General features: G+C 42.4%; 1 protein-coding gene across 1 annotated transcript in view; it reads right to left on the bottom strand.

The window, feature by feature from the left end:
- The window catches only part of LOC310791853 (monocarboxylate transporter 2), a 56,491-nt gene that overhangs the window by 14,858 nt on the left and 22,056 nt on the right, over nucleotides 1-19,577 (bottom strand). Inside the window, exon 2 of the mRNA XM_083653524.1 lies at nucleotides 2,121-2,366. Coding sequence (XP_083509650.1) covers nucleotides 2,121-2,337 — 217 coding nt within the window. The 5' untranslated portion in view covers nucleotides 2,338-2,366. The remainder of the gene's footprint in view (nucleotides 1-2,120; nucleotides 2,367-19,577) is intronic.

The raw sequence follows: 19,577 nt of genomic DNA on the forward strand, positions 1-19,577 counted from the left end.
CAAATGAATAATTGAAGTCTTGCAACCTACCGCTGATATTATGTATTACTTCCTGCTTTATTGGTTACATCATTACATTTAAGGTATATGGATTGGATATGCATTTTAATCGTTTTTTTTTTTAAATCTTGACAGAAACAAACCCCTCTAACGGAAGGATGTGCCAGGGAAGTGCAGTGTTTCGTCTCTTGTGGCTGAATGTTAACTCTGGAGGTGTAAATTGAACGGGGAAAGAAAGGAGTAATGAAGGATGTACTCTTTAATAATTCTCCCATAACCAAGCGGGAGATGTTTGGCTTTTCAGCTGGCGGCCGGTGCATTTTAAGAGGCGCAGCGGCCCGGCGAGGAGTCGTCCGCGTTAATCTGTGTTTCTTTTCCCTCGCGACCTTGAGGAGAGTTCCCGCTCATTAGCATGATCCGCGGCGCTGCTCGCTCGGCCTGGGGGAGGGGGGCTCTGCACCTCCCTGAAGAAGACTAAATATAAATTATAACCGCCTAGATTCCAGAAGGGAGTGACACATATAGAAATGTGTGACTTTTTTCCCCTTTCTTCTCCACGGCCCTTCAAAGGTCCCATTTCGTGTAAAACAGGATTTCCTCGCCTCTTTGATTATAAAAGGACTTGGATATCATGGAAGTCTCAAAATAGATAAAGCCACACCAGCCATGGAAGGAGAAAGTGCCTCCAAACGAGCCGTTTTGACTTCCGTAACTTTGTGACATCAAAATGTAATTTACCCACTTACAGCATCGCCCTGCCAACTGAATGTGGAAGAGCAAACCTTGTCTGTAGCAGAGCTGTGCAGAATGGAAAACATTTACAGAAAACAATCAACTGCACCAAAGATGGATCTATCCCAACAGATCACGTTATCTTATCTCATCTGATCTGATCTGATCTGATCTTAACAGCAGGCTAGTTCTTAGAACGCCGCAGCAAAGAAATGAATGGCCTTCTTGAGGTTTTCCTCTCTCTCTCTCCGTCTCTCTGTCTCTCTACGCAGCATAACATTTTAGACGATTTGTACGTTTCTGACACCTCCCTAATATTCACCTTATGTTCCAACACAGGGGTCAGCCAGTTACTTCCTATTGTGTTTACACTTCCTGTGACAGTACAGTACTAGTGACCAGGTAAAACAGACCGTGTTTTGAACAGGAAGTCATAACACAACTGGGTCAAGTGGGCGGGGCTACATAAGGTGAATACTTCATAACAAACTACAACGTACAATGAACGGTTGACAACCCTGCTATGGTACAACTCAGGTGAGAATGGAGGAAAAAATAATCTGTTTGTTACCTGTGGATCCTGTGTAACACAAAATACTGAACCTTTCCCAAGCGGTAGTTACACTGAAAATGGGTGTTTTATTGTATAAGCAAATAAAAACTCCCTCATTACCCTTGAGCAAGGCCCTTAACCCCAACTGCTCTGCACAGCGGCTAGCAGATCAGACTGCGGTTGACAGAGACCATTGCCCTAAGTGAGACTCACCCTGAATAAATAAAGGTAAAAAAAAAAACGAGACAAGCAAATATTACACGAATTATGCAAAAAAGTATTCTTCCCAAAATGTGATAGTGTAATTCATAAATGTGTTTTCCCTCCCAAATTAATTCATACTCCCAGTGAGAAAACACAATAGAGTGCCAAAGTCACACCCTCTTCCGGCTTCCGCATGGGACCTAATGGATTTCATTCCCCATTCATTTTTCCATAGACATTTAATAAAATCCTTGTAAAAATCATTTTACTTGGTCAAACCAAGCAATTCAGCTATATTTAGAATCAAGAGAGACTATAGAACATTTCACTTGGACAAAAAAAAGGGACAATATTTGTCTTCTCTTTTTCTCTCTCTCTCTCTCTTTTAAGTTGTGTCTGAGTTAAATGTTCTATTCTATTATATGGCCAATCCTGATTCTGAATATAGCTGAATCGCTTGGTTTGGCCAAGTAAAACTCTTATATAAGGATTTCTATGGGAAAATAAATGTGAATGAAATCTATTAGGTCCCATGCCGAACACGGCACTCTATTCCACCTGTGACTCCAGTCCAAGCCATGTGACTCAAGGCCCCGCCTCTCTTGAGCCTTGAACTCAAAGCATGCCTCACCTCCGGCGTACATGACAGCGAGCATGATGGAGGAGATCCAGGCCACCTCGCTGTAGGAGGCTCCAAAGATCTTCTGGATGTCCTTGAAGAAGACAGTGATGGCCTTGGGGAAGGCGTAGGAGAAACCGATGGAGATGAAGGCTCCCAGCACCACGGGCCAGCCCCACCCCCCATCCGGGGGGGTCACGGCAGGGGGCGCGGCGGCCGGCGGCGGCATCACGGGGCAGGGTCAACTCTCGGCGTTCACTGAGACAAGAAAAGAAGGAAGAGAAGAAGTCAGGACGGAAGATTTGATTTCTCTTTTAGCCTATTGGCTCATCTTCCAAGAGTCCACATTAAAACATTACAAGATACAATAATCATGAATACAACATACAATATTACATTACAGCATGCAATATTCATACAAAAACAACATAGCACGCCCGCGCGCACACACACACACACACACACACACACACACACACACACACAGACACACACACACACACACACACACACACAGGATGCGCCTGCATATATACAATTCACATACCCATATACATAAGATCACAATACTACCAGTACTCTATAAACCATTGACAACACAATATGGTAAGTAATTCATTAAAAATATTGGATATATTGGATTGCAAGTCTTGCAATCCAATATACTGTTCTTGAGGAGTTATTGTAATGAATTTAACAAATTTACCACGAGAGGGAGGGGGTTGTGGCCACATTTACCACTGGTACAGGGTTGTGGCACGAGGCGAAGCCGAGTGCTATAAACCCTGTACCAGTGGTAAATGTGGCCACAAACCCCGACCTCGAGTGGTAAATTTGTTTTCTACAACAGCTACCAAATAATATAAAAAATACACAATTGTAACATCCAATTCATTTATTTACAATCATTACTGGTTTCAGAATACATTTATCCTTCCGCTACAGAATATAGTTCCATACACAAGATCAATGATTGCACTAAACATTTAGTTGCCTTTGAGCCAAAAAACAACTAACCTATTCCTTAACGGGATTCACAGTTATTGATACATTGCCTGTAAAAGTACAGTTATTTAAACAGTTATCTAAAGCAGCCCGTTTTGGTGGTGGTGTGTTGATATCTGGTGACGGCAGAGGGCGTTTGTTTGTTTGACAGTCCCAGGTTCGGGGTCCGGGCGCTAGTCCGACCTCCCGCTAGTCCGACCTCCCGCTAGTCCGAACTCGTGACAACTCAAGCTCAGCCAGTTCTCTCTCCCCAATTTCACCATGTCGTTCTTTGTTCACTTCACCTTCATCTTCATCTAACCACTGCTCAAAACTCAATCCACCCAGTAAATCAAACGTTACTACGAAATCGGACATTTCCTTGTTAGAGATCGGCCATTTCCTTGTTAGAGATTTGCAGACTGACAGGCTAACAGTGGGCGGAGTCAGCACAGGGAGCGGAGTCAGCATCAGGGAGCGGAGTGATACTGCGCTTGGAGCCGAACTGTAGATTGTTGGCCTATTTACCACTGTTGCTAGCCAATCAGAATCCAGTATTCACTCATGCTGTTGTAGAATCCATAATTTAACAGTTCTAAAAGTAAAAGACCGTCTTCCCATTTCAGTTTCTATTTTTGGTAATACATAATGATTTTTATATCTTATTCTTATGTTAACTGAACTAATGTCAATTTGTCTTTGATACTGACTGGCTTATTAGAATTAGAATGAAATTAGTGCAACAGAATGTTGTCTCACATGTTCCAGTACTGTGGGCCATCCCATTGTACTGTGTAGTTCACTCGTACCTTTTTCAAACCCACATCTTAAGACCATTCTTGCTGCCTTGTTTATTGTGATCTGTAATCTCCTCATATCTCTCTGAGCTGCATTACCCCACACCACACAGCAATAATTAATGTGACTATAGATTAGGCTATGAGATATTACCTTAAGAATGTCTTTAGATTTAAAAAAAAATGTGCAATTCGCCCAACCATACCTGCCATTTTCATCACTCTTTAAGAAAGGTCTGTAGTCTGGGCTGTCCATGAGAGATTGTTTTGTGTTTTAACTCCCAATAATTTGACTTCTGAAACCTCTTTGATTTGAACACTGCCATATGTGGCTTCAATTTCTTCCTCTTTCTTGTGGTGCATATGACCATATTTTTCGTTTAATTTGCATTTAATACCAATGTATTGTCTTCCACCCATTTTACAACACGTTTAAGATCATTTGATAAGTATTCATGCAGCTGAGTTTGTGAATGTGCTACTGCTGTGATGGCTGTATCATCAGCAAACATATGTGCATCTGAGTTGGCTAACACTAAGGGAAGATCGTTTGTATATATATATATTTTTCTTTTGTTGTATAATGTACAACAAAGGTCCGAGGCAACTTCCTTGTGGAATGCTACAGGAAGTCATATGTGGAGAAGAAAATGAGCCATTGACAGACAGATTGCTTTCTGCATCTAAATAGGATTTCATCCAATCAATAGAATTCTGACTGAAGCCATAATGACTTAATTTTTTAAGCAGAATTGTGTATCTATCAAATCAAATGCTGCAGTGAAATCAAGAAGTAGTATAGACACAAGTTGGTCAAGGGTACTCAGCCAGGCATCAGTCATTTCTATCAACGCAGTTTCAGTAGAATGATTTTTACGATATGCATGTTGGGCATGGGTTAGAAGATTATTAGTTTCCATATATTTCCAAATGTGGTCATTAACTACTTTTTCCAAAATTTTACTTAAGGAGGAGAGTAGGCTAATTGGACGACTGTTTGCGGCAGTAAAAGCAAGTTTAGCATCCTTAGGAATAGGGCAGATTTTTGCATGTTTCCATTCTGTGGGAAACTTTACAGGTCTAGCAATATAAGAGGCAGCACATTTCAACAATTTGTTGTCAATTAAATCGCACCCTGCAGATTTACTATCGGGAAGCAAAATCAGAATTTTCTCAATGTCATATGATGATATATCTGGCAATACAATACTAAAAATTTTCCCCTCCATAATTTTTTCATCTGCCATTCATATTGGACCTGAGATTATTTACCTTTGATTCAAAATGGTTGGCAAAATAGTTGGCAATGTCCACTGGTTTTGTTCTCATCTTTCCATGAACATCCACACTGACAGGATTTGCTATTTGACCTACCCAGCAAACCATTCAACGTATTCCATATTTGTTTTGAGTTGCCTCTGCATCCCTCAAAAGCTGTTTTATAGTATAAGGTATTTTTCTGACGATTCGGTTTTACAACAAAGTTTCTGCATTTCCTATATAGCATGAGGTCTGAGTGTAAACTTGACCTGGATGCTATAGCTGTTTGCCTCATCCCTCTGAGACATTGCTTCTCTTAGTTGTTGGTCAATCCAGGGGGATGGTTTGGCTTTAATTGTACTTTTCCTAATAGGAGCGTGGTGCTCAACAACATCAGTAAACAATTTTGTGAAACAATCAACAGCACAATCCAAGTCATCCTCGAGATACACAAGGTCCCATGGAACAGTGGACAAATCTCTTTGGTAGTCTTCTAATTTAAACTTTTTAAAACTCTGTCTTATAGTCACTCTAGGGCGGTCTTTTTGGCACTTTGGTGTGTTTTGTAATCCACACAATATTATGATCTGTCAGGATAAGAGGGCAGATTTGGCATTTGAGCATTTTCTCGGAGCATTACAGAATATCAGATTAATAATGCTTTCAGATATGTGGCCAAATCTGTTTCTTGAGGACCTTGTGACATCTTGTACCATCTGAAATAAATTACAACTCTCGATGAACTCTGTAAACCTAGTCTTGTTACCATCACAGTGACTACTTTTCCAATTAATGTTATAGTCCCCAAGCATAAATAAATCAAGCCTTTCATGCAGAGCCAAATCAATATTTTCAAATATTCTGTCCAGATATCAAATGTTTGATTTCGGGGGCCTATAAACACACCCAATTAACATTGGTTGTTGGAAAGGGAGATGAATTTGAATCCACACGATCTCTAATCCATTCACGCATAGATCATCCCACACTTTGAGTTTGAGTTTGATTCTTGCTCACAGTATTCACTGAATAAAAAGCAGAATTTACACACAAAACTGTTAAGATCTAGCTAAAAACAAGGAAATATATATAAAAAAACATTTCATATCACAGATCTAGCTAAAAACAAGCAGATGCTCTTGTATATAGAAGGCAACACCTACACCTCTCCTATTTCTGTCCCTCCTTATAACATTATAAGTTGCTTGTCATTTAGATAGATAGATCGAACCATATGTGTCCTGTGCCACCACACAAAGGAACACTACGCTCGACCTGTGTTATGGTTCAGTGAGTGGTGCCGAAAAATCCTCACCAACGCCTTCTCTTGGGGCATCATATCACAACAGTGTCTATCTTATGCCCACATACAAAGCTGATTTCAGTGACCTTCATCAAGTGTTAATCGACAGAAACGTTTGTTCGTCCAGCAATAAAAAATATTTCTCCAGAGAAGGGAGACGGTGTGCGGGATTTTTCTGTTCTACTGTATATCTTCATCCGACGCACCTGTCACACACTTGGGTGTACAGAGTCTGTATCCACTGAGTGTACAGACTAGCAATATTTTCATGATGCATGTGATAATGATATTGATAAATTTATTTTGTTCACAGACCTCTGCAGGTCTTTCCAGGAGGGCAGTCTCCTTCTGAAGTACTCTGATGACACTGCCCTACTGTCTCTTCTTGAGGGCTCAGAGTCTGATCATGGAGATGCCCTTCTTGCCTTTGTCAAATGGTGCGATGACAACTTCCTTGATCTTAATGTGGTTAAAAGACCAAGGAGTTAATTATTGACTTTAGGAAAAACTGTGACAAACCAAAAGCTAGCATCATACATGGTGTGGATGTTGAAATCGTAGAGACATACAAATATCTAGGAACAGTGTTCGACTCTCAACTCAAGTTCGAGGCGAACACAGAGTCTATTGTCAAGCATGGTCAGCAAAGAATCCACTTAATGCCAAAGCTCAGTTCCTTTAATCTCTGTGACATCATTCTTTGTAATTTTTACCAAACTTTTATTGAAAGTCTTTTAACTTTTTGATTTATTTGCTGGTTCAATGTGTTGTCTGTGAAGGACAGGAATAGCCTAAATGCTATAGTCAAGGTCTGCTCCAGGATTATTGTAGTCGAGCAGAATAACCTGTGCTCCATCTGGGAGAAACGTGTGGTACAGAAGGTAAAAAAGATCATAAGACAATCTAGCCACATTTTGTCCAGTGAATTTGCTCTGATGCCCTCAGGCCGGCGCTACTATGCGCCCCCTAGGAGAACTAACCGCTACTCCAACTCTTTCTTCCCTTCAGCTATCAGGCTGTTAAACACAGACAGTAGTCATTTTAAATGAATGCCTTCACTTATATGAGCGCACAACAGGCTGTACGTATCCTGTCTGTGACGAACAGGTTAGGCTCGTTCATACATATATAGATATATATCTTTTATTTCTTATACATGTTCTCATGTCTTTACATATAGAAATATATGTATACTTTTTATTTCTTGTTCATGTTTATATGAGTCTGATCTGTTATCTCTGACATGATTTGTTTGTTTATGTTGTCATGCTGTTACGTTACGTCCTGTCATGTCTGAAGTTTGTAGCTCCCTGTGAGCTTTTGAAGGTGTTGAGTAGGCTGTGAAACTGAATTGCCCTTCTGGGATAAATAAAGTTGTCTTAATCTGAATCTGAATCTGAGTACTTTATTTACCCGGAGGGAAATTCTGGATTATTATAAACTATGGTTTATTATTTAATTTTGTAAACATCAACAGTTTATAAAAAAAATTACAACATTTTTAATTAACATATTATGTCCTTGTCCTTGCCCGCCATTTAATATGTTTGTGTGGGAACTCGGGATTTCAACTCTGTTATGCAAAAATTTTTAGGAATCAATCAGCCAAATCGATTCATTTTCGATTCCTTTGGAGTTTGATTCCTTTGGAATGGATTTGGAAGTGGTTCTCGATGATCACTATGCAAATATGAATGTAGTTGATGAATGAACAACCAGCAAGCTACTGCCAAATAGATAAACTACTCCCCAATACTGCTGAGCCAACATTAGTGACTCAAATGAGGGGTTGTGTTTTATATTGACAGTAGACAGACAGCTCTGTGGACACTACAACATGAACACTGCATCCCTCATGCCGTAAAGACACAAGTCAGGGAGAGGACATGCCAACAGAGCCGGATGCTGGAGCAGGCATGAGCAAACACACGCACGCGCACACACACACACGCGCACACACACACACACACACACACACACACACGCAAAACTCATGATCCTTGTTAGAGGGCACTCTCTCTCACACACACACACACACACACTCACTCGACCTGAGAGACCAGACTTGCCCTGCCCACTCTTCACCTTGGACCCCCCCCCCCCCCCCCCCCCCCCCCCCCACACACACACACACACACACACACACACACACACACGCACACACACAGGCACGCACCACTCGGGCAATAAGGTAATGGAAACAGGGCGGTGACAGACGTGTAGAGGCAGTCTTAAATCAGGCGCTGCTGTTTACAAAGCAAACACACCCTGATTGGCATGGAGAAACACACACACACACACACACACACACACACACACACACACACACACACACACACACACACACACACACACACGTAGTAAAGCAGAAGGACAGCTGCCATGTTTCAGCCAAATTTTCACCTTCCTAAATCAGACATGTTAATTTGCAGGATGTTTAATAATCTTACCGTTCAGATTCTAATGTTTACAGTGGGTTTGGGAGACAACAGCGTCACGCTCACATGTATTCTGCTACCTTGTTGAAAAAAGTGACCGTAGCACAAATTTGCAGCAGATTATATCGATTATCGCTACCCTATCAAAAAATGGCCCAAGCACACCTGACCCCCAGGGGCGGACTGGGATCATAATTCAGGCCGGGCATTAGATACCAAGCAGGCCAGGCCGATACGGGCCGATGCGCGGGAAAAATTTGGGCCGTTTGAAGCCCAATTTGGGTCGTTTGAAGCCCAATTTGGGTCGTTTGAAGCCAGATTTGGGCCGTTTGAAGCCTAATTTGGGCCGTTTGAAGCCCGATTTGGGCCGTTTGAAGCCCAATTTGGGCCGTTTGAAGCCCAATTTGGGCCGTTTGAAGCCAGATTTGGGCCGTTTGAAGCCCGATTTGGGCCGTTTGAAGCCCAATTTGGGCAGAGTCCAATTTTACAATGAGATGCACCCACTTTAACCCTGAAGTGTAATTATTACTTCAGACTAACTAATAAATTAATAAAACCACTAGTAAACCAGTAGGCGGCGCCTGGCCTGCTGTTCAGTGAGTGGCCTGACAGCGGGCACAAAAAAAAAAAAAAAAACGATAGTTTCGGCGTCTGGTCTATTTTTCACACGAGCAGCGAGCACTACGCGAGCAGCCAGGCATGAAGTCAATGCAAGTTGTGACCCAGCGCAGGGCAAAACAGAGCGAGGCGTGGAGCAAAACAGCTTCTTGTGTGACTGGTGTAGCATGGCACTCGAGCTGACAGAACGCTTCTGTGACGTGCTGCTTCTGAGTTGCTTCAAGTGTGAACCAAGGGTCAGGGTATCTGTAAACTCTGTAGAGTTGTGGGTACTCATAGACCCCATTCTCATTCAGATATCTTGAGGTGAGAGGTCAAGTGACCCCTTTGACAATGGTTTTTCCCTGACAGCATTATTTCGCCCCCTTCCCGACAAGCTAGCATGACATGGTTGGTACCAATAGATGCCTTAGGTCTTCTAGTTTCATATGTGGAAACTTCACTCTGGCTTTAAAACTGGGCCAGCTACAGCCTCTGTGCTACTTATTTAGTAGTTTACTAGGTAGTGGGGGGGGTGTACAGTGGCACAGCGGGGGCACGGTGGCGCAGTGGTATAGCGCCGTCACCTCACAGCAAGAAGGTCCTGGGTTTGATTCCCGCATGGGACGCTGGCTGTGGCGCTGTGTGCATGTATCCCCAAATTCCTCTGTGCCAGGTGCACAGGTGGGCTATCTTGTTTGTATGTTCTCCCCGTCCACTCCCCTGGCTGCCCCCCGGAGGAAAGGGCATGCCATGTGTGGCTTAAACAAGCAGACTGTATTTGGCTGCAGTGCGTTGTGGGTGTCTGGGTGACAAAAGAGGGTTGTTGTACATCTCAATAGGCAGCATAGATTGACAGAACAGTGACAGCTGCACATGTGTCATCACAGCAGCATGAGTCGGTGCATATTTGGGTGAAATGAGTCAAGGAAAACACATACAGGCTCCGAGCGGGCAGATTCTATCGTGATCTGATTAGTTGACAGAGAAGGTCATAAAGACAGACCACAGCATAAAATCCAACTTTAAACGTCCATGTTCTCCAGTGTTTTTGTGTCTTGAGGTCCATTCAAAGCATTTATCCATCTAGATCGTTTTGTAGGACCGAATCAAACTACACACTTCAGTGTTTCCCCTCGAAAAATGTTTTCAGGCCTGGAGGGATTTCGAAACGTACCCCGACCGCAACGGTGGGGGCCCCTCGCTGGCAACGCTAAACTTTTAGCTAACCTGTTTGCATCTATGTTTGCAATGGCATCCCAAGTATCACCATACTATTATGGGATACAATGTGAACAGTTGTATTATGGGATGTGCGTTTCCCAGGCAACGACACACATTGACACGTTTTGGAACAGCGCCGCACGCTGGCACAATGCTCCTAAAAGCAAAATGCTTATTGTTTTGAATGATTTGGCATCTTCTATTACTGTCAACACCAGTATTATTGTATTGTAATAATATGCCATAAAGGTTTATTGAAATTTTGGGGAGAGCAGGGGGGGGAAATCTTAAAAAAAAAAAAAAAAATCTGGCCTGACGGGCCCGCCAGGCCTGTAGAATGGTAGGGGAAACACTGCACTTCTAACTCATCTTGAGTAACCGGGTCATGATTTCTGGAGACATTGCTGTTGATTTTATCAAATGTATTTTTTGGCTCTTTGAGCACCACAAGCCGAGTGCCATCCAGTTCCATTGTACTGGAGAGAAGACAGGAAACTCTACGGCCGATATCTACAAAACTCAGGCAACTAACACGGAAACCATCTCGAGGGATAAATAGCACTACAGGTGAGAGGAAAAATATGTATTTGTTTTTGGGGTGAACTGTCCCTTTAAAGTAAGTTTCCTTGAGAGCCCGCAAAAAACCGGCAAAGGTGACCTCAGGTTACCTCACAGCTCGGGACAGGAAGTGTCAGTGAACGTCCACCATTTAGAGCAGCGAGAACAGGAAGGGAAACAAAAGGCTTTAAATAAGAAACCCATGGTAACCAGCTACCATCATCAATAAATGATGTTTCTCTGTCTCTCCTCGTCCTCCGTCTGTGTGGATTGGGTTGCGGCGTGGAGCCTCATACATATTCATGACTGTCACCAGATGAGTTAACGACATGGGTCACCACAGCAGCGGGAAGCAGATCCAGCGTGTTCTTTACAACATGGACATCAAAGGACAGAAAGGGGAGGAATGCCCGTTTTTTAACCTGAGGAACACTAAACCAAGTCACCCAACCAGGAAATATAATATATATAAATATTTCATTCCAAAATGGGATGTCAACCATTTGAAAACATCAACTTTGATAAAGCAATGAATGAATGTACAGATGACTATTGAATAGTATTAAAATGATGAAACAAAACCCTTAAAATATTATATATATATATATTATATTATATATTATATAATATTATATTATATTATAAGTATTAGATTAGCGATCCTTTTACCTTCCTGTGTGGACCTGTGTCTGTTTGGAGTACTGGATATGCACGCCCTCAGAAATGAACACTAAAGGTCCTTACACATCAAGAGCGATGCGAATATACGGCATGAAATTGCGATGCGAGTTTTGACCCACCTGTCAATCACAGCCACAGATGTGTACACGTTGGAAGCGAATTTCTGAAAAATCGACCGTGGTTCGAAAAAATAAACACCGCAATAACGCTCAGCGAAACTTCACCGTTGGTATGCACGGTTGCATTGATTGATATACGTTCGGAAAATATTATTGACGTGCGAATTAATCGCACGAAAAAAACGGTCCCGATGTGTAAGGACCTTAAGCCTGCACTGCAAACGGATGGAGAAATGAATGCTAAGCATACAGTCCAAACGGATGGAGGAATGAATGCTAGCATACAGTCCAAACAGATGGAGGAATGAATGCTAAGCGTACACTCAAAACAGATGGAGAAATTAACCCTAAGCGTACACTACAAACGGACGGAGAAATGAATGCTAAGCGTACACTACAAACGGATAGAGAAATTAACGCTAAGCGTACACTACAAACGGATGGAGAAATTAACGCTAAGCGTACACTCAAAACAGATGGAGAAATTAATGCTAAGCATACACTCAAAACAGATGGAGAAATTAACGCTAAGCATACACTCAAAACAGATGGAGAAATTAACGCTAAGCGTACACTACAAACAGATGGAGAAATTAATGCTAAGCATACACTCAAAACAGATGGAGAAATTAACGCTAAGCATACACTCAAAACAGATGGAGAAATTAACGCTAAGCGTACACTACAAACAGATGGAGAAATTAACGCTAATCGTACACTACAAACAGATGGAGAAATTAATGCTAAGCGTACACTACAAACAGATGGAGAAATGAATGCTAAGAGTACACTACAAACGGATGGAGAAATGAATGCTAAGCGTACACTACAAACAGATGGAGAAATTAATGCTAAGCGTACACTACAAACAGATGGAGAAATTAACGCTAAGCGTACACTACAAACAGATGGAGAAATTAATGCTAAGCGTACACTACAAACAGATGGAGAAATTAATGCTAAGCGTACACTACAAACAGATGGAGAAATTAATGCTAAGCGTACACTACAAACAGATGGAGAAATTAACGCTAAGCGTACACTACAAACAGATGAAGAAATTAATGCTAAGCGTACACTACAAACAGATGGAGAAATTAACGCTAAGCGTACACTACAAACAGATGGAGAAATTAATGCTAAGCGTACACTACAAACAGATGGAGAAATTAACGCTAAGCGTACACTACAAACAGATGGAGAAATTAACGCTAAGCATACACTCAAAACGGACGGAGATACGCCAGGCAGCCATCATGCACACACAAACGCCTATTAACTCATTCAGGGCCAAAGACGTCTTTGACGTGTTATCAGGAATAGCCCAGAGGGCCAATGACGTGTTTGACGTGTTTTTGTTTTTATTAGTGCAGCGCGTAGTTCAAACACTTCCCCAGCCTGTGACATAGTATCAGGTCCCTAGCATCTAAGACAACACGTGAACAAACACATACCGCAGCTGTTGTTTTGAAATTGAGCAGGAAGAAAAACAGAAAACGGATAAACGCTTCCTTGTGCAGACAGGAGAAACGCCATTGAAACGCCCCTCGGCGCGCTGCAGGAGCTGGTCGCCTTCCTGTGTGCCAGCCGGGAGAAAACAGGAGAAAGTAATCCAGAGAGATGTGTTTGATCATCGGAGGAATGAGGAAATGATCGATCAGTTTGACGGGTACTCCAGAGGGCGGTGAGGACGTGTTGAATAGCCGAGGGGAAAACGGGAACGATCAAATAGCAGGGAGGATAGGACAGGGAGACATGGACGAGGACGGGTGGACCAGAACAAAACAAAATAAACACACGAACAGCTAACAAGGCAGAAGCGGCAGTCACAGCAGCCCGCTGTCCGTTCTCAAGAGCTACTCAGTTGGTTCATGAAATCGCTGGGCTGCGTGCCCTCCAGTGTTGCTCCTGGCCAATCCCGGGGCCACAGGGCGTGGTTATTGCTTATCCTATGTGGGGTTAGAAATCACGCAACGAAGATAAAAGGGGGATTGTGTGTGTGTGTGTGTGTGTGTGTGTGTGTGTGTGTGTGTGTGTCTGTCTGTCTGTCTGTCTGTCTGTCGGTGTGTCTGTCTGTCTGTCTGTCTGTGTGTCTGTCTGCACACTCACTCACACTGAGTAAACTGTATTGTTGAATGTAAAAAAAAAGCACTTCATGTGTATATATATATATATATATATATATTTTGTTATTTGTGTCATAACGAATAATATTTACATGTCTGATGTCAATACAGTTCAAAATAAAAGAATTGAGAGCGAGTTCTGCCTGAGATTGTGTATTTTACACAAATGGCCTTTTCTCCTATTTGTCTTCTCAAGAGAGACCTTTTTGGTGAAAACAGGGTGTATATAAATGGCTATAAGTAGAGTACAGAACATGCTAAAAGCTCACTTTTTTTTCCCTGGTGAACCCAGAGACGTACATCTTCATTTTGAGGTATTGCAAATCACTTTGGTGCTAATAGATAATTTACTGTGGGTCTTGAAAGATGACCAACAATTATGAAAATCTTTGGCCTGTGCTAAATATTGGCAGTCCTAAACTGGCCATGAATGAGTTAAAAGAAGTTTAGGGCAACATTCATTCAGTTTGCAGAAGTAACTTTTTTACCGTTTTTATTCGTCAGGCACTAAAAAGATTTCACTCAAAATGAATTTCCGACATATTATATGGGTGCACTGGAAGAGTTATGATGAATCATTTTACTTCATAACCTACTCCTGTCAGGCGTTTTTGTGTGAAAGCCATGAACACGTCTAACTAATGCAAAACTTGGTCCAGTGTATGAAAACATAATCCTCTGTGCTGCATAGTCCATGTATTGCCCCTTTAATCAAAATTTCAGATGATGTCTTTTTCCCTCGACACAAATCCATACTGCAGCTGTAATCCGTGCTAATCAGATTAGCGGCTGTCCACAGCTCTTAATGCAGATATTGGATTTGATTGATTGAATGTGACGACAAAACACAGACGAGCCTCACACACTCATAAGCAGCTTAGAGGCTGAAGGAAAGGTCCCAACACCAAGCTGGAGAAAAAACACAACTTTCAGACTTGAAAGCAGAAGTTTTATCTGGGGACTTACGAGTATGTGCTTATGAAACTTCAGATGCTTTATGTATTGTATGATCGTACGACACAACTGCCTTACAAGAGTATCAAGTCAAAGACAAGGCAAACTTCATTCACATTAACACATTTCATACACAAGGCAAATCCAATGTGCTTTGCATAAAACACACAAAAAAGACTATTTCCTGTTTGGGTGACTTATACATTCATAGTAGTGCAGTGCCCGTTCACCCGGCTGCTGCACAGAGCGTTGTTCTCTTGTTTAGTCAAAGTTTCTTCCTAATGTGTCCAAAATGCACCAAATCCAACACTACTTCCTCAGATCTCCAGAAACACGCCTACCAAGTGTGAAGTCGATCGGACGAACGGCTCTCGAGATAGGCCAAGGTCACACACACACACACACACACACACACACACACACACACACACACACACACACACACACACACACACACACACACACACACAGTCAGAGACAGAGATCCCTGGAATTATAGTATCCTAAGATGACTATTATTAACTAAATCTAGTACAAACAGTCTGTGTGCAGCTACAACAACAGTAATTAACGCTGCTTTAGCCCGGATCCCAATCGTGTGTGTGTGTGTGTGTGTGTCCTTCATTTGACACTACAGTAGCAGAGCAGCGGACAGCAGAGGCTGTGTTCCCTGTCGACCAATCACACGGCAGCACCGCCGCTCGCTCGCCCTCAAGGTAGAGAGAGAGTAACAGAGGAGAGACAGAGTCAACTCTGCTCCAGTCCCAAGTCCATCTCAAGTCATCAAGTACAAGTCCGGTCTGTTGATTAGCCACACTGAGTCCTGACCTGGTCTCAGTGTGAACCCTGTGTGAACCCCCAGAACCCCCGACTCTCTACAACCTTCCTATCCCTAGCTATGGCCCGTTTTCCCTAGCCCAACCCGTTTACTGACCACGCCCCCTCCCACCATCCCGATACACCTAGCCACTCCCCATACCCACCCCTCGAACCCAGACTCTCTATGACCTTCCTATCTAGCTATGGCCCCTTTTGCCTAGCCCCGCCCCCTTTCCTGACCATGCCCCCTCCCACCTCCCAGATACACCTAGCCACTCCCCATAACCACCCCTCAAATGCAGACTCTCTACGACAGGGGTTCCCAAACTTTTCCGTCCAAGTACCACTACGTACCAAACCAAATTTCCCAGGGGCCACTTCCACTGCGTATACCAACCCCCCCCCCCCCCCCAATAAAATAAAATTTGCTGATTTAACCATGCAATAGCAGCAGAAAGGCTAAATGACAATATAAGGCTAGTAAAACTGGTTCAAAACGGACACACACACACAACACACACACACACACACACACACACACACACACACACACACACACACACACCTGCCAACATTAGGCTGTGAAAAAGAGGATCACTTTGAAAATGTTTTTTCCCTCACCAAAATGTAGCCTAACTTTGGAGTGTTATTTAGCTACCTTCCTGACAAACTAGCATGTCATGGTTGGTAGAAAACGATTCCTTAGGTTTTCTAGTTTCATACCAGAAACTTCACTCTGGCTTTAGAACTGAGCCTGCTGGAGCCTCTGAAAGTAAATTTTCTAAATATCGCGATATTTCTGAAAATCGGCCCAATCCAGCTTCTGCTAAGGGTTCATGTGTATGCAAAAACTGTTTTCTGTTAAAAAATAATAATAATAATAATAAAAAATAAAAAAATGCAATCCTCTGGCGGACCACCAGGCGGAGCCCCGCGGACCACAGTTTGGGAACCAATGCTCTACGCCCTTCCTATCCCTAGCCACAAGCCTTTTTTTCCCCAGACCCGCCCCCTCCCATTGACCTGATCTGCTCTGAAATGTAACGGGTTGTTCCTTGGCGCCTGCTACACCCTCCCTCCAAGTTTCTTGAAAATTTACCATTATTTACCCTCCTTCCCAACAAGCTAGCATGACATGGTTGGTACCAATGGATGCCTTAGGTCTTCTAGTTTCATATGATGCTGCTATTATCTTAACTAGGTTTAAAAATGAGCCTGCCAAAGCCTCTGAAAGACAGAGACCCCCCCCCCCAAACAACAAAAAGTGTGGGATGGGGACAACATCTGGATTTTGAAAAGAGGACTTGTTCAGGATAACAGTAAAGACTCAAATGATGATATAAGACAAATGGAATTAAGCAGCGACCAAAAAAGTGTTCAACAAATCAAATGTATCTCATATTTTAGATTATTTCGACTCAATTTAACGTGTTTTCTGAATTTGTATGGAATGATTGAATTGATTGAAGTTGAAACTGATTCTAGAAATCGGATGCTCTTACCAAGTTTGTATCCTATTAAAACCACATTGCATTGAAAAGTCCTAGATATTTCATTTTCTTTAAGATATTAAATTGATACTGGACACTTGATTCGTTCTGACTTGGCTTGCGGTTCTACATTTAGACTGGAGACTTGACATTATTTGAAGTCGGGTCTTACCCACAGAATAATGTTTGACTCTGTCCCCAACTACTTCAAAAATATTTTAAACTCGTCAGTCAGTGATACTCGTGGGTACTCGACTATGACGAATAGAGCTAGTGAAACAAATGTTGTCCCCTGTAGGTTCAGGACTGCATCAGGGAAAAACACCTTTCTCTACTCAGCAGCGACAGAATGGAATCTGTTGGGATAGCATGTAAAAGTGTAAACACTTATTTCCAACATGCTCCCTGATGTTTACAAAAACACAGGACAGACAATAACACAAAACATATACCGTAATTCTTCCAATAAGCCGCTGTACTTTAATTGCCGCCGGCTTTCCATTTCCTGCCGGGGGTCCAAGTTGATTTAGCATAATAAGCGCCTGACTCATTTTGCCGCCGGGGCGTTTATTAGAATAAATACGGTTTGTTTGTACTGTATGTTTTTGTGTTGACTAAATTCAGTCACTTACGGTAATGACGTTGTTTTGGAGGAAGTCAGGTGGAAGTTTCTCCCCCTGTCAGACAGTTTTGATTTTATGTATACAAGCTGTAACCGACATGTTTCAAGTATGCATACCGCATTGTTTAATGCTACGGATTCCTGTAGGCAACGTGCTGGACACGATGTCTAACCGGGAGCGGTGGGCAACTTACGCTAACGTAGCATAATGTTACAGTTGTGCCTTGTAAAAGTGCATTTCTCTCAGCGGAACAGCGATCATAAATGCAGTATGGATTATACCCATTATACTGGACATGTATTGGAAACTTGGCGTCTACCTACCAGTATTTGGCAAGTCTGCTTGTTTTGTCTAGTGCTGCAGTGCTGTTTGGTTAGCTTGGTACTGTAGCTACGTTAGCGTGCCTTCTATGTTGCTTTGCTGGGAGAGTCTGGCAAGCGAGACTAATAACGTTGCTATGACTTCTTTCCAATGAAACACAAACAACTGAATGTGTGAACGGTAGGCTAATGTTACTTGTTTAAGATATGATATGGCTGTTTGGCAGAGGGAGGAGAGGAGAGCAATGAACTGATACCGTAACGTAGTTGGATGATGATGATGAAGAAGATGAAGGCTATCAGTTGTTTTCGTTCATTCCAGTCCGTTGTACAATACTAGGCATGTTCAAAACTGCCTGTACCTACCCTCTTGTGTGTACTAAGTACTATCTCACTGGTTTAAACTGCCTGTACCTACCCTCTTGTGTGTACTAAGTACTATCTCACTGGTTTAAATAAGCAATTTGATACTTTCCTGCTGAGCAGGCATTTCCGTTATATAATAATCGCCTGGCTCAATTATGTGAAAATAAAAATAACCGCCTGACTCTAATTGCCGCCTGTCTTCCTTTTACCGCCCGGGTTGATTTAGCATAATAAGCGCCCGGGCTCTTATTGGCAGAATTACGGTATCATCTAAAAAACTGTAGCAAAAAAAACCATCACAAACATAATATAGATTAGATGATAAATAAATATGGTACTTCAAGAGAAAACTATCCTAAAATCATCCATTTTAGTCCCATTCAAAATGAGAAACTACAAAAAAACATTTACACAATAATATAAAACAGTCATCACAGTAAAACAAACGTTATACTCACAGGACCCGCCAAACTTAGGCCTACTAACCTACCCAGTCACCTTGCTCCAGAGATGAGCAAGGACCCAACCTCTAAAAACTCCTCTAGAGTCTGAGAGTTTGATGCGTAGTGGAAGGCTGTTCCACAGTAACGTCCCTGTGTAAAGAAAGGAGCTCCGAGCTCCACCGTTCACCCGTGGCACTATACATGAGTTCACCCGTGGCACTATACATGAGTTCACTCGTGGCACTATACATGAGTTCGTTCGTGGCACTATACATGAGTTCACTCGTGGCACTATACATGAGTTCACTCGTGGCACTATACATGAGTTCACTCGTGGCACTATACATGAGTTCGTTCGTGGCACTAT

The sequence above is a fragment of the Poromitra crassiceps genome, assembly GCF_964638095.1.
Source record: "Poromitra crassiceps genome assembly, chromosome: 2".
NCBI lineage: Eukaryota > Metazoa > Chordata > Actinopteri > Beryciformes > Melamphaidae > Poromitra > Poromitra crassiceps.